Below are 25,566 nucleotides of genomic sequence, written 5' to 3' on the forward strand. Positions count from 1 at the left end.
CTTTTTTTTAAAAAAAAATATTTACTTACTTGAAAATCAGAGTTACACAGAAAGAGGAGAGGCAGAGAGAGAGAAAAAGAGAGAGAGAGAGATGTCTTCGATCCGCTAGTTCACTCCCCAAATGGCTGCAATGGCCGGAGCTGTGCCGATTCTAAGCCAGGAACCAGGAGCTTCTTCCGGGTCTCCCACATGGGTGCAGGAACCCAAGGACTTGGGCCATCTTCTACTGCTTTCCCAGGTCACAGCAGAGAGCTGGATTGGAAGTGGAGCAGCCGGGACTCAAACTGGCGCCCATATGGGATGCTGGCACTGCAGGTGGTGGCTTTACCCGCTATACCACTGTGCTGGCCCCTTCATAAGCTTTTATACAGTAAAACTGAAGCAATCAAAAAACCTATTAGAAGTAAAAAAATGAGGCTGACATTATGGTGTAGTGGGTAAAGCAACTGTCTGTAATTCTAGTATCTCATATGAGCACCAGTTCGAGTCCTGGCTGCTCTATTTCTAATCCAGCTCCCTGCTAATGACCAGCGAAAAGCAGCAGAAGATGGCCCAAGTGCTTGGGTGTCTGCCACCCATATTGGAGACCTGTATGAAGTTCCTGACTCCCAGCTTCAGCATGGCTCAGCCCTGGTCAATGCAGCAATCTGCGGAGTGAACCAGTCGATGGACGATCTCTCCCTCTCTCTCTGGAATTCTTGATTTCAATTAAATAAATAAATCTTTAAAGAAAAGAATAAATGAGTTTATTTTAAGTTGTAGGATTCTAGAACTATTTTACAAAAATGAATATATTTATAAACTTGCAATGAATATGAAAATAAAATTTAAAAAAATTCCATTTACAATAGGATCAACAAGAATAAAGCTTAATGACCTTCAGAGAAAGACGACAGAGTCCAGAAAGTTAATGGGACATAGCAGGTACAATGTATTCTACAAATTTAAGAAGTTACTAGACAGGCAAAAAACAACAACAACAACAATAACAACAACAACAACAAGAAAATTCATTACATCATCTAGTGAAAAAATCTGCCAGGAAGACAAATTCACACAGGATCCAGACGGAGGAAATTTAAAGTAGGGATTGTAAATAACTAATAGAAATGCTAAAGAGTCTTCAAAGATCACATTTGGATATAATGCACAGAGATAAGGAACTTCAGGGAACATTAAAACTATAAAAACACAGGGCCTGCGTTGTGGCGTAGCGGGTGAAGCTGCTGCTGGCAACGCCAGCATCCCGTGTGGGCACTAGTTCCAGTCCTGACTGCTCCACTTCAGATCCGGCTCCCCGGGAGATCCGGCAGCGGAAGATGGCCCACGTGCTTGAGACCTGCCACCGACACGGGAGACCGGGAAGAGGCTGCTGGCTCCTGGCTCAGCCTGGCCCTGTCTTGCCAGTTGCAGTTATTTGGGGAGTGAACCAGCAGATGGAAGATGCTCTCTCTGACCTCTCCCTCTCTCTAACTTTGACTTTCAAATAAATAAATAAATCTTAAAAAGACCCCCCTCCACATGCACAGCCTAGTAGGAAACTCACAGCTGAAGACAGTATTAAGGCATGGGATTAAAAATATGACTGGGTAGGCTAATACGACCAGGGAAATTAGATCACACAGCAATAATCCGAAGTGAGGCACAGAGAGACAAGACTGAACAAACGACACAGATCCCCAGTACACTGTCACGAGTCATTCAGCGGTCTAATGTGTACTAATTACAATCTAGGAAGAAAAGGCGCATAAAGTAACAGAAAAAGAAGTTTAAAACAAACAATGGTTAAAACTTTCCTAGTCCCGGTCGGGGCACCGATCCTGTCCCGGTTGCCCCTCTTCCAGGCCAGCTCTCTGCTGTGGCCAGGGAGTGCAGTGGAGGATGGCCCAAGTGCTTGGGCCCTGCACCCCATGGGAGACCAGGAGAAGCACCTGGCTCCTGCCATCGGATCAGCGCGGTGCGCCGGCCGCAGGGCGCCTACCGCGGCGGCCATTGGAGGGTGAACCAACGTAAAGGAAGACCTTTCTCTCTGTCTCCCTCTACTGTCCACTCTGCCTGTCCAAAAAAAAAAAAAAACTTTCCTAAACTTCCCTGGGATCAGCAGCCCACAGATGCAGGGAGCTCAAAGGCCTCCAAGGAAGATAAACTCGTGACACAGAGGAGGAAACTGACAGGGGCGGTGCAGAACCTGGGGACTATGCCCGCTCTGTTCTCCTCTGAGAAACAGGCGGAGGCCAGAGCACAGTGCAGCAGCACGCAGGAACCCTGCCGGCTTGCAGCTCCACACTCAGCAGACGGAGCTTTTCAAAGTGAGGCCAAAGTAACAGCACTGTCATGTTTTTTAAAAAAAGATGACGAGAACCTGTTACCAACACACTCTAAGAAATGTTAGATGAAGTTGTTTGGGCTGAGGTGAAATCATACAAGATGGAAACGTGGATCTGCCTGAATGGATGAGAAACATGGAACCCGGGATGTTTGCAGGAAAACACTGAACACCAGTTTGCATACATCTTCATCAATCAACTAACTTACAACATCAGCAAGCGGGTACTTCAAAAGTTCATGGCAAATACGATTAAAAAGTATGTTTATTTTGGTGCAAAAACATTGGAAATCAATGCATATAAGAGGCCTTCAAAAATTAAGAAAAAATGCATGTTATAAAAAAACTAAGCATGAATTTCAAAAATGTTTCGCGCCAAAATAAACATACCATTTAACTCCACTTACATTAACTTTTCAAAGCACCTTTGTATGTAGTGATTTAATATATAACAATAGATGAAAAGGAAAAAGGAGTTATAAAAGGAATTCTGGGGGCTGGCGCCTTGGCGCAGTAGGTTAATCCTCTGCCTGTGGCGCCAGATCCCATATAGGCGCCAGTTCTAGGCCTCACTGCTCCACTTCCAGTCCAGCTCTCTGCTATGGCTTGGGAAAGCAGTGGAAGATGGCCCAAGTGCTTGGGCCCCTGCATCCACGTGGGAGACCAGGAAGACGCTCCTGGCTCCTGGCTTCAGATCAACACAGCATTGGCACTGTGGCCATTTGGGGAGTGAACCAATAGAAGGAAGACCTTTCTCTCTGTCTCTCCCTCTGTCAAAGAAAATCAATAAAATCTTTAAAAAAAGGAATTTTTAATGATTTTTTATGCTTATGATTTTCACATAGCATAGAAATTAACCTTAATTCAAAGTGTGCTGGTAAAAAAAGTACAATCTAAACCCAAGAGAAACCACCTGAAAATACAGAGGGAATAACAATAAAAGACAGTAGAGGATACAGAACAGAACACTGAAAATATACATTGAATTAAAAGAAAAGAGGAATGGAAAAACACAGAACAAAAGGTCAAAGAGAAAATAAAGAATTAGGCAATGATTAACGTGATTTCTTTGAATATAAATTGACTAAGTAGCCTACTGATAACCAGTCCTGCCACGTCTCCAGGACCACTGTTCAGCGGGCTGTAAGTAAAAGGACACAGATGTTTATACATCAAAGGACTGGAAAAGAAAGTAGCAGGCGGCTATTAAGCATAAGAAATTTGTGTAGCTACTTTGACACAGCAAACTTAGAACTGTTATCAGAAAAAAATAATTTATTTCATGTTGATGAGAAAGCAAATCCTTGAGAAGAGATAGCAGATGTAAATGTATAAGCATCCAATAACAAAGTTTCCAAACACACATGGCAAAAATGACAATATATGAAAAATCTCTAGCTTTCTTTACTGGAAACTGGATTTCTAGTTAGAAATGGGAAAATACATTTGCAAGGGATAGAAATCTATAAAGAAGCTATATTTTTATGAAAAATGCTGTTGGATGGATTAAAATGAACTACAAATTTTATTCATGACCAATCATACCATGTTTTATACAAGAAGATGCTATTCTTTCATTTTCAGATGAATAAGTAAATACAATTAAAATGTCAGTGTGGGGGTAGGTATTTGCCCTAGTGGACAAGACCCAGTCCAAGAAGCCCACATTTCCTATAGAGTGCTGGGTGTCAGTTCTCCTTCCAATCCCAACTCCACCTTGCCGCTGTGCACCCTGGAGGGCAGCAGGGGACGACTCAAGTGCTGGGGTCCCTGCCAGCCACATGAGGGACCCGGACTGGATTCCAAGCTCCTGGATTCTGCTGAGACAGTGGACAGCAGATGGAAGCTCTCTCACTGTCTCAAAAATACTAATACTAATTTAAAAAGTCAAATTGATTCTTGTTGATTGAAATACAAAACCTGAAGTAGAATACTGATTCTTTTTAAAATATTCATGATGAAGTGGGTGCAAGGTCATGATGCATATAGTTTACTTCAAACTGGTACAGAACAAAAGAAAGAGACAGAAAACCATGGCAAAATTTTAATCCCTGAAACTAGGTAGTGGGTATGAGTTCACATCTCTAAGTTTGAAAATCATTTCAGAAAGTTTAGAAAACATTATTAAGTGACAATTTCCATGAAAGTTTTCAAAAGTAAATGAAAGGCAAGGACTATCTTACCAGGCATGTGTGACAAGTTAACACAGTTCAGGAATCAAAAAATATGAGTATATTTGAGGGTTCGGTAATGAGCAATAAATGGCTAAAGAAGTCCAAAAATAATCCAAGTTTACATAAAAAAGGCATACTGACAGACTTAACTCTATAAGAATGAAGATATAAAAATAAAACTAAAAACATACACAAGGAAAAATTGAAATGCTATTTATATCACCATGAGATTTGATAAAAAAAATTATAATAGATTTGATCTGAGGACACTAAAATTACTTGTTTTCAAAAGAAAATCTTAATAAAAATTTTAAAATACCCTAGAGGATATTAGTAATATAAGAGAACATTTTAATATCCTTACCAAAATATGGTTGCAAACTGATTTTTTAAAAGTAAATAGTTTAACAAAAATAAGCAAAAGTTATAAACAGACAAATACATACAAGTAAGTTATAACAGTAAATAAACATGGAAAGATCTTCCACACAGTGATCACAGACTGGCATATTTAACGAAAAAGATTTTTTCACATTATGTTACAGTCTTTTCAGAAGGTCTATAATGTGTATAAATTTTGCATAATCTATAGGTAAAACTGTGGCTATATAAGCAAGAGTGTATTGCAACATTATTTTTCATGCAAAATTCTGGAAACACTGGTCATCAATATAGGAAAAGCTAATTAAGTAAACCTTCTTATAGTACTCCATATTACTTTGTTATGTAATTCTTGATGAATTTGGTATAACCACATTTAGTTTAAAAAAAGGGAGAAATGAAAAAAGTATGTGTGTATGTATCTATTGTATATCCTGTCACACACACACACACACACACACCCATGGGAGAGCACAGGAAACAGAAGGCAGGAAGAGTACCCAGATAGTACCCAGATAGTACCCAGTTGGTACTGCAGTACAGAAGAGCAGAACATTGCTCATTTCTTGTATAATCCTCTGAACTCCTGAAATTGCTGAAAATATCATCGTTAAAAGTAGTAAGCATCAAAATTACGTAATCATATATAAGAATACACAATATATTACTAACACCCATACATGTATATATACATTAAGCATCAAAATAATATAATTGTAGTTGGTATTTCACTTTTTCTTTGATTATAAAGAAGCCTAGTGACAGAAACTCGATCCAGGTCTCCTCTGTGGGTAGCAGGAACCCAACTTCCTAAGCCATTACATGCTGTGTCCCCGGGTGCTGGAATCCGGAGCAGCGCCAACCCAGGCTTTCCTGGATGAGATGGAGCTATCGAGGTGTTGGCTTAACTGCAAAAGTGATGTTTTCTGTTTGGGGGCACCTGGGAGAACTGTGTCTCAGAACGTTAAAACAGAGTGACCCCTGGAAACAAGTGCCGAGATCAGTACTCAGTGGATCACAGAGGAGCACCCAAAGCAGCTGAACAAGGAGAAGCGTTCAAGTTTAGCGAGGGTGGCTTGCACTAGTAAAGGATGTTCACACATCTAAAGTAACGAAAGCATCACGTAAGGAGGTGGTGTGAGACAGGGGCACAGGAACCGAAACAGAAGCTGCTGGCCACTACACGAACACTGCAAGGAGAAAAGGCAGGTTAGCCACTGGCCTTGATCTAACACAAACGAGTGGACGCACTCACAAGGAACATACCTGACAGGGTTCTGAATCCACCCTCCCAAATCAGGCTCAATCATTTAGTGACTCGCATTTTCTGTGTTCTGACTCCATGTTCATGAAACACATTTTCCACTGCTCCCAGCTTCCAAAATAACCGTGACCACACAGAACGCCAATATTCTGACCCTTGCGATTGGAATTCCAGTTTTACACATCGGTCACATTAGCCTGGTTAACAGGATTTGGATTCTGAAAAACTGACCCATTTCTCTGAGGCCAGTGACCAGACCTGACCGAGGTAAACTCAGAGGAACGCCTAGGTCACCCTTTGCCAGGCTTTCCCCTTACAAGTCCTATTCCAGTGTGACTACTTCAAATACCAGTTTGCATTTAAATTATCCTCACAAAACACCATCAGCAATTGTAAAAAATAAAATGTCCAAAATAAATATAAACAGAATACACATAAAGCCTAAATAAAGTTTGCATTTCTGTTTCCAAACATAAATTCATGCCAAAGTACATTTTAAAAAATCAATTAATTATAGACAACATTTCCTGGGCTTCTAAACTTTAAAAATTATTTTTACCTGTGTGATTGGTTATTAAGGTTTAGCGATCCAGTCTGGTACATCTCTTCCAGCTGCTTCCTGTTTCCAAAGTACAAAGCAAGGTCTGTGGCAATGATGGCTTTGCGGATGATCTCAAGCACCTGTTCATATTCACTGGAGCTCAGGGTGGAGAAGATGTTGTGCCCCTCCAACTAGGGAAAAAATACAAAGAAAAACCACCAATAACAAGCACACGTTCTGATCCTAGGACTACTTCCGTTATTTGAGATGATGCTGTCAGTCAATGTTATTTGACGTACTAATGACAGATTTTGGAGGAACACGAGGTTAGTTCGAGACAACTGTAAATAAAATGGCATTTTGGTTTCTCTCTCTTTTTTAAAGGTCAGCTGAAAAACAAGATTTATGTACAAGCAAAGTCTAATTCAAAGTACACTCTGAGGACAGAGTGCAGGCCCGGTTACGACAGCTGAGCCATGACAATTAAACTCCCCTTAAATGAACTCTGTTACATACAGCAACCTCATTTGCTACCAGAAAATCCCAGTGATCTAAATATATCTAGCTTTTATATATTTCTAGTACTTAAAGGACTAGACTATGTAAAACATTTACAGAGCTATCTTCTTCAGGTAATTAAAATTAAAGTTCAGGAACTTTTACATTGTACTCTAGAGGCCTTGAAGAGGTTTCCTTGTACTCGTCTGCTCAGGTCGTACCGTAACAAAGCAAACCCAATGGTCACATGATGCTTCTTAAGGCACCTGAGAAACTCTCTTTGGAGGCAGGAACACATTTACCGAAAACACAAGTCACCGAGGGTGCAGCAAGTGCTTGCCCTCTTCTTTTTTCCTTAGGGGAGATGGGAAATGGCCGCTCATACTCAAAATAAGACCAAAATGCTGGCCACTTTGATTCTAATATGTCAAAATTATTCTTCTCCCTGTGAACAGTTTTAAAATCTTTTATAATAATTTCTCCCTTACAGAATGTTAAGGGGTTTCCCCATGATTGATATTTTTAAAAAGTTTTTATGCAAACTTCACATTGGGACAATTAAGAAATACTTAATTTGTGAACTCATCAATTATTTTTCAATGATTTCATGACTAGTAAATAGCCTTGCTATCAAACTGATTTTTAATCAATTTTACTTTTTCTCAATCTACATTTGTTGATTGATAAAATGAAATTAAGACTTAAAATTTCGGCCGGCGCCGTGGCTCACTAGGCTAATCCTCCGCCCCTACTTCATACTCTGAAATAAAGCTGTATATGTACCACTGGTTTTTCAATCATCGGAATCTTTATCATTTATTAAGGCCTTAAAAATGCTGAATTACTCAGTGATAAATACAACATATGGACTGTTTGAGTTTGTTGTTTTCCTGACAACAATAACAGTAAGGCTTTACACAAAAGCACTTTCAAACATCATTAAAATCTGTACGAACCTTTGATATATATCCAGAGTGAAGTATAGGCAGAAATGCTAACGATTTTTCATTGACTACGAACAAACTGTAGTTGTTATTTAAACTGGCCACTTTTTGCCATTTTAAATACTGCAGCCTCATTTGAAGTCATGGATGGGGCCAAAGGGGTAGACGTGGTGAGTACTGACTTCAGCTCAGCACAAAGAACCACCAAACCACGTGAACGTCCCACGTCTGGAACATGCATGAAATGCTTTGACCAGGCTGGCTAATGACCGAGGGAGGCGAGGGGGTGGGTTCAAGCCTGGTAGGCGGCTCAGCCTGATTACTTCTCAAGGCACTTCAGTCTCAACTCTCCTCCATCTTTAGACACTTACAGAAATCCTTGCTCTGATTCATGCTATGGATTCTGTTTTCCTTTGGTTTGATCAGAACTGAAATGAGGCAATTGGCCTTTGCTTCAACATCTAATGCTGTCTGACCTGTATTTTCCACTTCATAAACATTCTTCAAATAGGAACACGTTTGCGGTGTGCTCCTGTGCACATCGGCTATCGTAAGGGCATCCGAGGGGAATCACAGCTGGTAACATTTTTATGCTTCAGGATATATTTTAATGCTTTATCCTATCACTAACGCTTACCACAGTAACAGAATGCTTACCACAATACTAGCTAAAATATTTAAAATTGCTCTAGCATGCTACTGAAATTTTTAAACAGTCTTCTCTGAAACAGACTCCCTTGTTTGAGTTCTATACATTCTTCAGGGGAACCACAGAGCCAGTAGCTTACTACAATTTACATAACATACTGACTTGTTCATCTGTAAGCTCATTAATCATTTCATCAATTTTCAACATGTCCCTGATTCACAACAAACTAAGATCCATTTTAAAGAATCTGTATATTCTGCCAGCAATTTCAGATACATTACTTCTTTTATTGCTTTTCAAAATTAAAGGAAAGTAGCTGAAAAAATAAAAATATCAGTAGAGGGCCTTTATAATGACAAGCTGTCACCAGGGCCCTTGTAGTGCCTCCTTTATGCTGCACAAGAGTAAAAGAAATGAATGAATAAATCAACAAATAACAAGTGCCCCATCCTTCTTAAGGAAATCTAGCACTTTGCTCCTACGGAAACAAAAGAAAATCAGGAAGGGAGAATAGCAACCAAGTACCCCAGACAAGCAAACAGCTTTAGTCCTTCTTCTCCAACTTCACATGAGTAAAGATGTGCTACACCCCACAAAGTCATATGATACTTTCCTAAGCATCATATAGATCAGTCTAGTCTAGGTACTATTCCAGGCTACCTGACTCAAAGTCTAAGTTAATCCAAGTTAGTCGATCCAGTTGCATAAACAAGCATGAGACAGCAGGGGTTTTACACTGAGAATGTCTCTATGACGGTTCAATAACTGAATGGCACACAACTTTCATCTCTACTAAAGCATGTGAGTGGGTCTGTTTGCTGATACTCTAAGCAGCCGAGAGCTTATGAGACCCTACATCATGTATACCATGGAGGAACTGGCTCTGGTCCTGAACGGGCTCTCATGCGAGGCTCACTGACCAGCTATCTTTAAGGCTACTTCCAGCCCTTAAATATGACGACTCTGTGGGTCTTCACATTCTGTTCACTACAGGGACATCTGGGAAGTGCAACTTTGTTACCACAGCACTATCTGTCGCTTTACAACATACCACACTATCTTCATTTGTTTAGTAGGTACCTAGCTAATGCGTTCTACTTTGTATAAATGCATTAGTAGTTTAGTACTGAGTAAATCTAAAGTCAGAAATAAGTAAAAATTTATTTGAAAGACAAAGAAAGACAGAGGTCTTCCATCCTCTGATTTACTTCCCCCAAAACACAACAGCCTGGATGAAACAGGCCAAAACCAGGAGCTGGAACTGAATCCAGAGCTCCCACATGGGTGTAGGGATCCAAGCTGTTGAGCCACGACCTGCTGCCTTCCGTGTTGTGCCTCAACAGGAAGCTGAAATTGGATGCAGAACCAGGATTCAAACCCAGGCACTCTAATGTGCAATGAAGGCATCCCAAGCAGTGTCGTAACTACCATGCCACACATCCACCCATAAGTTCATTTTTAAGGAGTTCACAGTTTAGTGGACGAGATAGGGTGAACTATATTTCTGATGTGTTTTTGGATTTACTTAGTTAATATTTTGTTCAGGATTTTTACATCTATTTCATCAGGGAAATTGGTCTGTAGCTTTCATTCTCTGTTGTATCTTTTTCTGGGTTAGGCATTAAGGTGATGCAGGCTTCATAGAAGGAATTTGGGAGGGCCTCTCCCCGCCCCTTCAACTGTTTTGAATAACTTGATAATTGGACTTAGTTCTTTAAATGATGCTAAAATTCATATGGAAACACAACACTCCAAATAGCTAAAAGCAACCTTATGCAACAAAAACAAAGCAGGAAGGCCAACAACAATACCTGATTTCAAGACATACCACAGGGTATTTATAATCTAAAGCCTGGTACTGGCATGAAAACAGACGTGTAGACCAATAAAAAACAACAGAGACTCCAGCAATCAACTCAAACACCTACAATCAACTTATCTTTGACAATGGAGCTAAAGTCAATCCCTTGAACAAGGACAGTCTGGTGCTGGGGAAACTGGATGTCCACATGCAGAAGTATGAAACTAGATCCTTCCCTTACACCTTATACAAAAACCTAGCCAAAATGGATCAAAGACCTAAATCCACGACCCAGTATATCAAATTACTAGAGAACATTACTGAAAAACATTGGCATAGGCAAAGACTTATTAGAAAAGACCTCAGAAGCACAGGCAATCAAACCACAATTGACAAATGGGATTACACCAAGCTGAGAAGCTTCTGCATTGCAAAAGAAACACTCAGCAAAGTGAAGAGGAAACTCATGTAATGGGAGAAAATATTTTGCAAATTACACAACTGATAAAGGGTTAACATCCAGAATCTATAAAGACCTTAAGAAATTCAACAATGGCGCGCCGCGGCTCACTAGGCTAATCCTCCGCCTTGCGGCACCGGCACACCGGGTTCTAGTCCCGGTCGGGGCACCGATCCTGTCCCGGTTGCCCCTCTTCCAGGCCAGCTCTCTGCTGTGGCCAGGGAGTGCAGTGGAGGATGGCCCAAGTCCTTGGGCCCTGCACCCCATGGGAGACCAGGAGAAGCACCTGGCTCCTGCCATCGGATCAGTGCGGTGCGCCGGCCACAGCGCGCCTACCGCGGCGGCCATTGGAGGGTGAACCAACGGCAAAAGGAAGACCTTTCTCTGTCTCTCTCTCTCTCTCTCTCACTGTCCATTCTGCCTGTCAAAAAAAAATTCAACAACAACAAAACAATCCAGTTAAGAAATAAGCAAAAGGATTTAAACAGGCATTTTTCAAGAGAGGAAACCAAATGGCCAACAGACACTTGAAAAAAATGCTCTGAACCACTATCCATCAGGGAAATACAAATGCAAACCACAGTGAGCTTTTACCTCACTGCAGTCAGAATGGCTCTCATACAGAAATCAACAAATGAGAAATGCTGGCGAGGATATGAGAAAAAGGTACCCTGGTCCACTGTTGTTTGGAATGCAAGCTGGCGCAACCACTGTGGAAGATAATATGGAGATACCTCAGAAATCTCAATATGGACCTACCATATGACCCAGCCATCCCACTCCTGGGAATTTACCCAAACCAAAAAAATCAATATATGCGATAGATATCTGTATCCCTTGTTCATTCCGGTACAATTCACAATAGCTAAGATATGGAATCAATTCAGATGTCTATCAGCTCTTGACTGGATAAAAAATTATGGTATATATACACTATGGAATACTACTCAGCTATAAAAAAAATTTTGCAACAAGATGGATGCAAATGGAAACCATTATACTTAGTGAAATAAGCTGGTCCCTAAAAACAGATATCTAATGTTTTCCCTGATTCAAGGTAACTAATGGAGTACCTGAAATGTAATGAATTGGAGTGAAATAGACATTTGGAGACTTGATGACTGTTTATAGGTCTCGTCTCTTCTGTTGAGGAACAGAATGGAGTGAATTATTTTACTTAGTGTAGGGTTAACTATACGATCATTAAGTAAACTGAAGATAGATCTTTGTAAAAAAATTAACAGTGGGAATTTATGAGGGAGGAGGAGGAAGGGTGGAGTGTGGGTGGGAGGGAGGTTGGGGGAGAAGTGAAACTGTGTTCCTAAATCTGTAATATGAAATACAAGAAACTTGTATAACTTAAATAAAAGTTTTTAAAAAGTAATATCATATAAAAAAACTGAGTGGAATGGCTTTTGTTATTGAGTTAAATAATAAACTATGGAAGAATACAGGAGGGAGGTTTTGCTGGTTCATTCTGAAGGCCCTCAGAAGTCAGAGGAGCAGTCTATGCAGAAGGAGCAGCAAGAGAAACGGGGTAGCTGAGACCACAGAAATTACAGCCGAGAATTCCACAGAAATGAGGTACGCTGAATAGGAAAATTGTAAAGATCACAAAGAGCTATAAGAAGGCCTCAGTAGGGAACTGATTATCTTGAACGTAATAAGGAGCCCTTGATGGTTTTAAGTGAGGTGGTGGAGATACGACGAGGGTTCTGTTGTAGAACCATTGCTCTGTCTGAATTGGAGGTACAGGCAAGAACCAAGGCAGGGAGACTGATCCTTTCCTTAGAAAGTTTTAAAAAAATACTGTCGATCATAATTTCCCCAAAGCCCTCTGCTGCTAAGCTCCATATAAAAGAGATTCTTACAGAAGGACCTTGAAGCTCAGACTTGCATACCTGCGTGCCTACCAATCCTGCCCCAAACGAGTGGGAAACCCCTATGCTAGGAAGCCGTGGTGTATTATGAATTATTCAGGTGCTCAGGGATGAAACAAGTCAATGATGCAGCTAATCACACTGAACACTCACAGTGCCTCTAGAAGACATACACTGGGGGCCGGCGCTGTGGTGTAGCAGGTAAAGCCATCGCCTGCAGTGCTGGCATCCCATATGGGCGCAGGTTTGAGTCCTGGCTGCTCCACTTCTGATCCAGCTCTCTGCTATGGCCTGGGAAAGCATCTAGTGCATCAAACCACATTCAAAAGCATTACAGAATTGTAACTAAGAATACAGGTTTTGGAATCAGACTGTTTTAATTTTAAATCTTGTCCCACCACTTACTATGTGAGAAATGGATTAGCTAATTAATCTGTCTGATGCATATTCCTCTTATTTTAAAAAGGAGATGAATACTAGCAATTTCCTAAGGATGCTATTAAAAAATGAAATGTAAAAATACTTCAGTTTGTGGTTCACAGTATGCTCCTGATACCTGATAAAATGTGATGCTACTAGTAAAATCTACCAGTGTCACTTCACCAGGTAGAGTTGTGTGAGAGAGTGAAGGATGACTGAACAAACCAACAAACCAGGCACGTGCACATGTGCACTTGATTGCCAAAGGCATGTCTATTCAGAACACTTCTGCAGGAAGGACGGCATTAGGTTAGCCGCCATCACATTTCAGATGATACTAAAGGTAGGGATGAATAAAAGAGCACCCAAGTTCTATGGCTACAGGAAATTCTGCCTGGTTAAGATGAACTGAAGGAACTCTGTTGTTGACTCAGAAAAAATGTACTGCAAAATAAGTAATGAAAAAGACACGATGTCACAGTGTTTGCTGTAAAGATAACTTTCTGAAGTCTCATCACGTATTTTAAGAAAAATCAGATCATTCCAGATTAACAGTATATTGAGAACATTTTTAATAATGAGAATAATCAGTCCTAAGCAGTCTTTTTATAAAATTTTGACTATATAGTACCGAAGATGGGTATTCTCAAGAGGCAAAATACAGAAAAAGTATGGCTTCAATATTCAAAATAATCATTAACATTTCATTAGGAAAAAGAATGAATTGATACAGTATTCTAACAATAACGGTACTATGTGGCTATGTTTTGGGTCGGAAAATGAAGCTTACCTGCTGCCTTGGATGTCACTGTCCGCACTGTCTTTCCACTCCCCACTGCTAAGCCAAGGACCCTTTCTCCAGCAAGCTGTATCTTCTCACTGTCCCCAACAGCGACTGATCAGTTTCTGGTCTCCAACTTTGACTACATTGTTCTTCCCCTTGCAATTCTCTTACATGTAGGTTCCACCTTCACAGATCCACAGATGCGGTGCGATGAAGACTGTGTGGGGGAAGAGCTTCACAAAATCTGGAAAGCTCTAGTGGGCAGACACTGGGTACCACCTCCAGTGAGAGTTTGCTGAATGTCCACCATGACCTCTCCCCAGCAGCGGGCCCCTATCACCAGCAAAGCAGTCTCCTGTTTCTCAGCAGGGGGAGATAACAGGAAGCCCAACAGAAGACAAGCACGCAGATTTATCCTCTCGCTAGCCACTCTTGTCCTGATTTTACTCATGACTTCACCTTGTGCATGGCCTGCTCCACACAGGTCTTCCGACTACTGCCCTCTCACAGTGACCACAGTCAAGGTGAGCTATGCTCAGCTATACACTTCCTGGTTTTCGGTAGTGTGCGTCTGTCTTTGTGTCTATGTGTGGTATGCTGGAGGTCAGCTTCAAAAACAGGTCTCCTTAGGGACTGCTTGTTGCCTCCTGCTTGCGTCTGTCCCTGTGTTGGCCAAAAGAAGTCTGATCACCCACATTTCCCAGGAGATATCAGCGGCAGCCACAGAGAAGCTGGACACCCACATCAGCGGAACCATGATGTGTGCTCCACACAGACAACGCCTGACCGGCCCATCTCCAAGCATAAATGCTGAGTTGCTTATCTTCTGTCTGGCTCATGGTTCCAAACCCACCATCATCTGTGTATAATGCAGATAAAGTACCTGCAGAGATCGGGGTAGCACTAAAGTGCTTTGAGTATGAGCAAACTTGAGAGTGTTCTGCCTTGCTCTAGTGACTGCTACCCAAAGATATCACCTGAACTGGTCAAGCGTGGAAAGGTCTTCTTACAAAACAAAATTGGCAGGACTGGTGACAGGATGGGTGGATGAAGGCAAAGGGACAGAAGACAATGATTCTATGGTCACCACCCTGGATGGCTGGATGACAAGGTCCCTACCACAGTAGACATAAAATAGAGAAGGTATCTAGGGAAAGATGAGCAGCATGCTTTTGGCCGTAGAACATGCTGAGTTCATGTGGCTCGAAATACAGGTCTTACTGAGCACCAGTGTTGAGTCCACAGTGGTTTGAGAACCCTCAGTTTACTGGTGTCAGAACCATGGGTGGACAAGGTAGACCATGAGAACAGCAGAACGCCAGGAACAAGGACCTCCTCTCTCAGGACTAGAGCCCCAGAAGGGCAGGGATTGGTGCCTGCTTTGTTTATTACAATATCCCTGGTTCCTGAAACAGCTTCTGGCAGACAGATGTGCCCAACTATTAGACTGCTGAACTGAATGTCAAGGGATGCTTAGGAGAGTCTGAGAATAAACATTCTGCAAAGTGTTGAACATTCAAGCAAAACCAGCCAAGGATCCAGCCATTGCCAGAGGAAGGATCACTTCTCTGCATCCCGCTGTCCTCTAGAAGGGGCTGTCCACTGTGCTCCCCAGATCTCTCCACCTCTCCTCGGCAGGGCTCACACACAGGTGTCTGAGCATCCCCGTGGATGCATTTGTTCTGAAACCCACGGCGCTTCCACCTGAGTCGGCAGCAGTGCTCAGTCCCCCCGGCACACTGCTCAGAACAGAGCTGTCCTTACTGTCTCTTACCCAGAGACAGAAACACCTTCTATAATACCTGGATCCTAGCAATCCTCCAAAAACTGCCAACGATTTGCTTATCTGAACTTAATTCACAGCCCTGAGTTCCTGCACAATGATCTGATCATTTTAGGATCATTTTGATGTATACTCTGGGATCCCCACATCACTGAGAGCTTGCTATATGGATACAAACTGACCTGCGCCTCCATTTTTGACGGCAGCAACTTCCTAGGGCTCCAGTGGACCTACCGCTTTACAATATCTGCTCTATTATGTTGTTTCTTTTTTTAATCTACTCCATGGTAACAGACTTAGCAATTCTGGCCTACTTCAAAACTTATTCTGTTATATTTAAAATAGACTTTTTAAGGGAACTTTACAAAAGCTATTACAATTAATTTGTAATTTAAATTGCCATGAATGTCATCATTAAATGTATGAATGCAGCTAGGACATGAGATGCTAATTCAGTGAGTCCAAATTATCTTTAAATGAAAGCATCCCAGTGTTACTCTGGCATTTCTCTTTCTGATACAAATAGCTTCAAATGACGAGTGAATTCCAAGGAGACATAAACGGTCGTAAGTTCTATAGAGTTCACCTATTTACACAAATCATATTTCACATATTTTATCCTACTTAAATTTCCACGTGTGCTTGTATGTATCCACATGTGTGCATATGTCTGTCTGTCTGTCTATCTATCTATCTATCTATCTATCCATCCATCCATCCATCCATGCATACCTGATTTAGAGAAGACAGTACTGGATAAAACCAGACACCAGGAATGATGGCTACACACTGCTTTTAGGGATAGAATGTGCCATGGGAAGGACAATGTTCAGTGACCCCCTGGACATGGCGTTCCAGTGAGTAAAATCGCTCCCTATCTAAAATACCTCTCACTGTTGCCCAGCAGGTGATTAGAATAGCACCTGCCCTTGAGTGAGCGATGGCTCACTTGCTCAGGGCTGACAAGGTAAGCGGCAAGTTCCGCTGTGGAGCATGCATTACTCCCCATCATGTGGACGGGCAGGCTGCAGTCGAGGCACTAGAAGAAGTCACTGGGAAGCTGAGGGGAGGCTAAACACACAAGTCCTAGGGTTCAGAGGGGCACCTGGCCTACACAAGAATGGCAAAGTTCAAGTGGCAAAAGCCTCTGTCTCACAACTTGCTTGTCAGTTGCTGCGAGAGTCATGGTGGCTACAAGAGCTTGCCGCCAGAGTTCTGCTGTGCAACCCTGGAAACTCAAGACCCTTTTCCTGGACACGTCCAGAGACCTAAGGAGGACTTCCTTCCTACTTTGAGGTGCTGACATTGAGAGGAAGTGGTAGGGTCCACTGTTGAGGCAAACACAGATCATATTTTTAAAATGGTCTTTGATGGGAATCCACTCAAGACCTCATAGCTACCTCATTAAAGTGAGTTTGAAGAGCAAGGTTTATGAAAGCAGCAGCACACGTATCTTATCTGCCAACATCTAGGTTAATCACAAAATGGTCTCGTAAAAGCGGCAAACGAAAAACAAAACACACAGAAGAAAAAGAGGACTTCCAGACACTTAAAATCTCAAATTAACTTTAAGATTTACTATCCATATACTCTAGTTCAAAAATATGACAACCCGTAGACATAAACTATGTGGAATACACTTTGCTCATTCTTGAATATTGATGTTTTTATTCTTGAGAGTGTTGTGGACCAACTGATACAACACCTACAAAGCAACCGTGCATACTTGTACATGCAAAATCTCTAGAAACTATTTTTGATGAAAGATTTTATCTGAAAGTACAATTATTTAATTGTGACTCTGCACACAGGCTCTACGAGAAAATGTAGCCATTGTTTTTTAAGTCATCAGAGCACCCCTCTTTCCCTGACAAAGCAGCACAGCACCCCGGTGGGCTCCGACAAGGCAGGGGCGCGGCGTCTCACCTGGAGGATGGACACTGTCTGGGAGAAGTGGTGCTGCTCCATCGTGGAGGTGGAATACAGTGCCGCCAGGGGGTGGTCAAACTTCTGCAGATAGCTGTTACTGAAGCCCCGGTGGTCCAGGTCGTGACACAGGCACGCAATCAGCAGTCCTTTGCGCTTAAAAGAATAATACAACATAGAGATGTTCAAATAAAGACACAGGCCACGAGGCGACGCGCAGCTCACAGCCACAGCATATTATTTCGACCGTTTAATGAAGCCAGCAACCTTAGGAATCCGTGAAACTGCAGATAATGTATCTCCTTCATAACCAGTTTCAGTTCCTCATCCAAAAATCAACCCAATGCTAAATTCTGACAGTGTAACTGCTATCATAAATAAGTAAATCGCACAGACTGTAAAAATGGTGCATTTCACAGGTGCATCTGAGGAACCGAGCAAGGTAAGGGGGTGCGAGGGAAGCAGGCTTACTATTAGACGAAGCATACAACTCTAGCTCATGAAAAAAAGGTCAGATATGAGCAAAGACATGAATGGGAGGTGGGAGGTGGGAGGCAGGAGGGCTCCCGGGAGAGGAGCACACATGCAGGGGAGCAGAAGTCACCCTCTGAGGGAGAGCATCGCCTGAGCGGAGGGTCAGGGAGGCGGCTGGGGTGGCTGAGGGCAGGGGAGGCTGCAGTCCTAAGGCCCTTTCATTCTGAGTGGTCAAGAGAACTCTCACAAGGGTTCCCACAGAGCAGTCATCACCTAATGCACATTTTAAAAGCTCATTCTGGCAATGCTGACACTGTGGTGTAGTAGGTTAAGCAACCACCTGTAGCGCCAGCATCCCATATGGGCACCAGTTCATGTCCCAGCTGCTCTACTTCTGATCCAGCTCTCTGCTAATGGCCAGGAAAAAGCAGCAAAAGATGGCCCATGTGCTTGGGCCCTGACCTAGAAGAAGCTCCTGTTTCCTGGCTTCGGATTGGCCCAGCTCTGGCCATTGCAGCCATTTGGAGAGTGAACCAGTGGATGCAAGATCTCTCTCTCTCTCTTTCTCTCTCTCCCTCTCTTTCTCTGTAACTCTGCCTCTCAAATAAATAAAATCTTTGAAATAAACAAACAAACAAACAAACAAACAAAAACTCATTCTGGCACCTGTATCGAGATGAGACTCTGGGAGGGAGCCAAGCCTTGTACAGGAACTGAGGCAAAATGCAGCAGAGTTTTAGAGCAGGACAACAAGGACACTTACACAACGGAATCAAAGTCCGCATGCATTCTGCAGGCAGAGTCAACAGGATTTTCTGACATCTGGGTGTGAAAAGAAAGGCAGGGAAGGGAGGTGCCAAGTAGGACTTGGTCTATGCCCTTAGAAACTGCCATGCCTGCTGTCCCCTGATGTGACAGCTGTAGGTGGGGCAGCTTTCAGGAGAGAGGGCAGGGGTTTGGGTCTGAATTGAGGTGAGACGCCTGATACACAGAAAGTAGAGGTTTTGAGCTATTGGCTGCAGAAATGAAACTGCCAGTGTACAAATGCCACTGAAAGCCCAGGTACAAGCTGACCTCAAGAAGGTTATAGTTTGAGGACAGTGGGTGGCCAAGGTTTGAAGCCTTAAGTACTGCAACTCTAAGAAGCCTGAGTAAGATATAGAATCAGCAAACTAAACCAAGCCAGAGAGGAGCAGCCAATATGACCAGAGGAAAAGAAGCAAGATCACTGGTTGTCCTGGAGTCAGGTGAAGATGCCAGCTAAGGAGGAACAGCACTGACCCTCTGTTCTCCTAAGGCACCAGTCATTGGTGGCCTGGTCCTGAGTGTTTTCTGTGACTCTGGGGTTAGGAGCCTGACCAGAGCTGGTTTCAGGAGGAGAGGGAGGAGAGACTTTGGAGACAGTGCAATAGCTTATGTATGGGGTTGGCAGCAAAGAAGATGTAGGAAATCGGGCAGCAGCTGGGCAGAGCAGCAGATGGAGAGGGCATGCACTCTGGAAGTAATAACTGCACGTTTGTGTGCAGATGAGAGAGCCAGCAGACAAGGAAAACATGGTAGAGGAAGAAAACAGGATGGGATGGGATGGCCAGGGAGCATTCTCTGAGAGGTGGGAGGGGACAGACAGAACACCATGCAGGGTCTGCCCTGGAGAGGAGGGTGGAACTTTGTGTCTGGGAGTGCTCAAGGCAGAGCCCAGCAAGGGCAGATGCTGCCAGGTGGGAATGCTGCCATGGGGGAAGGGGAGTGCCCAAGAAGCTCTCACAAGCGCAACATTTTTAAAAAGATTGATTGATTGACTGCTTGACTGATTTGAAAGGCAGTGTGATAGAGAGAAAGGGAGACAGCAAAATCTTCCACTCTCTGGTTCACTCCCCGAATGCCCCCAACAACCAAGGTGGGGCCAGGCCAAAGCCAGGAGCATACTGCACCTGGGTCTCCTACACAGTAGCAGGTACCAGAGCACACCAGCCATTATCTGCTGCCTTCCCATGTGCATCTGGGGAGCGACCCAGCAGACGGAAGATCTCTTTCTATCACTCTGCCTTTTAATTAAGCAAAACCAGAAAAAAACACTGCACAGTGAGTAAAATCTATTATCCTCATCTTTTCAATTTTAATCCAATTTTAATGAAATTACTTTCAATAGTCTTGGTAAAATTATGCCAGAGTCATGCAAGTGAAAATATTTTTTTAATTTAATTTTTTTTAAATTTTTTATTTGACAGCTAGAGTTAGACAGTGAGAGAGAGACAGAGAGAAAGGTCTTCCTTTTGTTGGTTCACCCGCCAAATGGCCGTTATGGTCAGTGCTGCGCCGATCCGAAGCCAGAAGCCAGGTGCTTCCTCCTGGTCTCCCATGCAGGTGCAGGGCCCAAGCACTTGGGCCATCCTCCACTGCACTCCCGGGCCACAGCAGAGAGCTGGACTGGATGAGGAGCAACCTGGACTAGACCACAGCGCACATATGGGATGCCGGCGCCACAGGCGGAGGATTAACCAAGTGAGCCAAGGCGCCGGCCCTGAGTGAAAATAATTTGTAAAGAATTACCTTTGTTATTTTTCCCCTAAAAAAAATTAACTGACAAAAGTCTAATAACTTTATTAGAGATTAAGTTGACGACTCTTTATACACTGTACTTTAAAATTTAAATATGTAATTTTGAGATTATTTTTATCCAAAAAGACTTGAGGCTTTTGGAACATGTAATGACATACTTCCCAAATGAATGAGGAACTTAAATGAGAGTCACTAAACATTAACAAAGTTTTTCTTATATATCTTCGAATTTTTCATTTTATATACATATTTCAACGTTATTTGAAAGTATAATTTTGATAGTTCCTAAACTGACAGGCTATCCTTTGGCAAAAAGAGAGACAATTAGATCACTTTTTCAAAGGAAATGAATGGAGAAAATGTCAAAACTTTCAGACATATGGAGTTCAATTAAATAGAAAATTGTTTTATCAAATGTATACAGCAAAAGAAAACAGATTTCATCCAAATCATTTTTTGGGGGTCATGAATAATAAATTTTCATTAGGTTAAACACCACCTCAACTAAATGTTATTTTAAACAACAAAAAAATTCTGACCAAAAAAACCCATAAATTTTTGACTCCTTACAGATTAAAATGGTGTCTTATTCTTGGTTCTGAAGCAACTTCCAAGTTCACTGCTCGGACTACGAATTTGCTCTGACAGAAGAGGGATAAGCTGATCTCAGGATCTTGGTTCCATCTGAATGTGGCCTTGAGAGAAGCACACTGACTTCTGGCCTCTGCACACTGGATGTCAGCTGGAGTGTGATACCAGCTTTACAGAGAGAGAGAGAGAGAGAGAAAGGGGGGGGGGAGGGAGAGAGGGAGAGAGAGAATGCCACCCAGGGAGGAAGCTCCACCGGTACCAGTGTGGGCAGAGGTCAGGGGGAGAGAGGGAGAGAGAGAACGCCACCCAGGGAGGAAGCTCCACTGGTAGCAGTGTGGGCAGAGGTCAGGGGGAGAGAGGGAGAGAGAGAACGCCACCCAGGGAGGAAGCTCCACTGGTACCAGTGTGGGCAGAGGTCAGGGGGAGAGGGAGGGAGAACGCCACCCAGGGAGGAAGCTCCAGCGGTACCAGTGTGGGCAGAGGTCAGGGTTTGCAGAAGTGGAATCAGCGTTGTTTGTGGCCAAGCAGTGCCTTATCACTCATCACCTGGATGGGCTTTTCTGTAAAGGGATTCAGCTATGGGAAGTGAATGGGCAATGCAGTCGAGCCAGGCTGTGGGTGATGTCATCAACTCTGGGTACGCAAAGTGAATCAGTGAAGCATGTCAGAGCCCATTGCCTTCTGCTGGCGGAGACAGCAGACCGTTCACGTCCCCATTTGATTTAGTGCTCTCAGCTGTCCAATCAGTAGGGTCATTCAGGACTAACTGGACAAGAAGAAAAATGCACTCTGTTCACATCTCTGCAGAGCACTTAAAACTTTAATCAGGAAGAAAGACTACAAAACTACAAACTTTATATTTCCTTGAGGAAATGCTTTGCTGAAGTTGAAGTTTCCTTATCTACATTTCTTACAAAAAAGATAAGCTAAATGCTTGGGTACAGGAATCTAAACATTATGCTTCTATTCATTATGGACCCAAATTCATCCTGATAGAATAGACCACAAATCTATGTCATAAAATGTGCTCTAGATAGAGTACTAAACCCTCTTAGATTATGTGAAAGAGGGGAAAAAAGCGAGTGCACACCCACCTCCAGGTCTGTGAACAGCCCGTAGCTGTTTTGCAGTATGGCATACATGCAGTGCGCCACGGTCACCGCGTGCTTCCAGTTGTGGTAAGGAACGCGCCGGTAGTTCTTCTTCACAGACATGATAAAACGGCACAGCTTTTCAAGCTCAAAGCTGGGTGGAAAAGAAACTGCTGTGACTGAAGCCAGCAGAGGATCACTGCAGGCCACGAGCGCCCCCTAGGTCAGGTACACGCCTGTCTGTACCCTGCCAGCCTCGCAGGAGAAATCATCACAGGACGGGATCCGTGAGCACCGGAAACTCACTGCTAGTTTTTCCTTCTAGTTCTCCATCCAGAAAGAAGAGACTGTTTTACGGTTTCTGTTCTGATAGGTTAACTGCTGTACCAGGTAAAAACAGAATGAGCACGCAGTCACCCATCATTAATCCTCATGAAGGTGTGCAAGCATTGTCTACACTCGAAAATGCACAAAGGGCAACACAGTATCACACTGCCCAAGAGTACTGTGTGCATTTAGTATGCCCAAAAAGCATATTTAGATTCACAGACTGCAAATATCTCTACCATGATTCTTTTCTACATAAGTGATCATTCCTTCAAAGTGAATCCAAATTGAAACTTTTCAGTGTCCTATGGTATAAGGTACAGCAGTTAAGAGCCAACTGGTCAATTTCCTAGCTGGTGTTGAAGAAATGATGAAGTGATTTATCCTGTGTGCATCCTCTTCTAATGTCAACGTCACAGACAGAAGTCAGAGAGGCCACACAGAATCCAAGAGCAGTGACAGAGAACACACAGAATCCAAGAGGGACAGTTTACTCCTAGACAAACTAAGATATCCTAAAAGGTACTGAATGCCTAAATGAGTAAAAAAAATGCACAGAAAAATCATTCCTTGAATTTTAAGTTTGTACCTTTAAGGCAACCGATCAAACAAGAAGGCATGAAAGGCAGTGAGTGCAGGCCACGGTGGGTGGTGAAGATCTGCAGTGAGATGGTGCCAGGATCACGGAGAAAGCACCATGGTTTGAATTAGGAGACGTCTTTCTCCTACTCCAGTCTAACAGATACATACTGCAATGGAAAGCCAAGGCCATGGCCACACACGGTATTCTGAAGGTACTTTCTACGGGGTATAATTCTCTTCATGGTGCCCCTGCCACTCTCAGGTTCCCAGCACAAAGCAGTCTGAACACCTGTTTCTACAACAGCCTCTTTGCTGTGTGCTTGTTTAACTGGGAGCCAAGCACTCTGCCAGAGAACCAGGCGTCTCCACGGGGAGGGATCTGAGGAGGCCGAAGCTTTGTCTAACAACCAGAGTCCTTTTTTAATTAAATAATTAGAAAAAAATTTTACATGCCAAATTTTAAGATAATTAGAAGCAAAGAAGTGGTGAGGCATCCAGGTGCAAGGGGGGGAGGCTGTACTGCTCAACAGGTGAAGACAGAAGTGTTTTGCTCATTCCTACCAGGATGTTCCACAGGACCGATGGATCATATAGACAAAAATTCCAGGCCACATGTTTTCAAAAGGACCAATGTCAAAGTGGAACCTGAAAATAAAGAAGGGTAGTTTACTAGTAAATATACTTAGTACAAACATACAGAGTAAAGAAAAATCATTCAACTTTTGTTTATAAAGACACTAAAAAGACAGAGGAAGCTCAGCCATCCCTGGTCTGTCTTCTTGGTCCCATCTCTCCTGTACTAAGACTTCCAGGAGGAAATTCCATTCGTTCCCTGTAGAACTGGGTCTGATTTATAAGCCACCGATTAGTTTTTGTTAAATAACATTTAAATCAGGATTTTTGCAATAAATATGTACAAAATGTTACTATGAATGTTACCCATGGATTATATAACCCATAGATAAGATGGGAAAAGCCTCATCAATGAATTATTTTAGAGTTGAAATGGTTACATCTCCTACTATTAAACCAAGATGAAAACTTCATAAACATCTAAAGTTTTTACCTATTTTTTCATGTGCTAATTTAGTTACCAACACTCAACTGTTATAAACAGTGAAGTATATTTGAGGGTACTTCTACAAAAGCGTGTTTAGAAATGGAATTAAAAGGTAAGTTTATTTCTTTGGAAAAATATTTTTAAATCCATAGAGTGTTATCATAATGCACATTTTCCATAAACTTTTTGAAGCCCCCCCCCATGCATTCATTTCAATCTTTTTGCACCAAAATAAACTTTTCTTTTAATTCCATTTCCACAATTTTTTCAAAGTTTCCTGACACTATACTTTGAACTCTAAGGCATCTATCAGCTCTGGGTCACTTCTGAAGATTTCCTATGTAGTGAAATGTGTTTGTGTATGCTGAGAATGGACACACAAATTATCACACGTCCTACCAGTACTGACGTAAACATACTAGCATAATACTGGAAAACAAGGTGTGAAAGTTGCACTAATTTCTATAGTCTTCAATTTTACTGCAAAGTTTAAATCTAAATAGAAATGAGAACTTAAAGACATCTGATATGCAATGCCATTGTTCAGTATTTAACATTTTACAGTGTAGAACCTGCAATGGACTAATAAGAAATGCCCACATTTAGGTCAATTCATTTCACAATGGAGTTCAGATTTTGTTCTTTTGAGGTAATCACTTCAGAAGGGAAATGGCAACACATGAAACCACACACACAGCACAGGCACGGTGTCTGTGCACCTATAACCTGCTTCACTTCAAGTCCACCCAGATCAGAAACCTGTTCCAAAGAGGCGGACAAGGCGCAATACCCACAGCTCAATCTCCTTGCAGAGCCGCGAGGGCAGGGTGAAGCGCATGAGGCCTTGCCACTCCTCTGCGGTGCAGATGCTGTGGTAGGACAGCTTCTCCATGGTGACCCGGTAGATGCACTCCGAGTGACGGATCCTGTGGTACATCTGGCGAGGGGAGAGAGACCGTGAGCGGGAAACAAGCTGAGAGAATGCCTGACGTGGTTCTGTCGTTAACGCTCAGAACTGCTGTAACTGAAACAAAGGTTTCTATATGTGAGT

General features: G+C 42.6%; 1 protein-coding gene across 2 annotated transcripts in view; it reads right to left on the minus strand.

Annotated features, from left to right (window-relative positions):
* The window catches only part of PDE10A (phosphodiesterase 10A), a 381,690-nt gene that overhangs the window by 36,555 nt on the left and 319,569 nt on the right, over positions 1-25,566 (minus strand). For both annotated transcript variants that reach the window (XM_062187022.1, XM_062187024.1), the window contains exons 14-18: positions 25,310-25,452; positions 24,017-24,100; positions 22,550-22,700; positions 17,832-17,987; positions 6,705-6,877 (exon numbers count right to left, since the gene is read on the minus strand). In XM_062187022.1, the coding sequence (XP_062043006.1) occupies positions 6,705-6,877; positions 17,832-17,987; positions 22,550-22,700; positions 24,017-24,100; positions 25,310-25,452 (707 nt within the window). The remainder of the gene's footprint in view (positions 1-6,704; positions 6,878-17,831; positions 17,988-22,549; positions 22,701-24,016; positions 24,101-25,309; positions 25,453-25,566) is intronic.

The sequence above is a fragment of the Lepus europaeus genome, chromosome 3 (genome assembly GCF_033115175.1).
Source record: "Lepus europaeus isolate LE1 chromosome 3, mLepTim1.pri, whole genome shotgun sequence".
In the NCBI taxonomy this organism is placed as follows: Eukaryota; Metazoa; Chordata; class Mammalia; order Lagomorpha; family Leporidae; genus Lepus; species Lepus europaeus.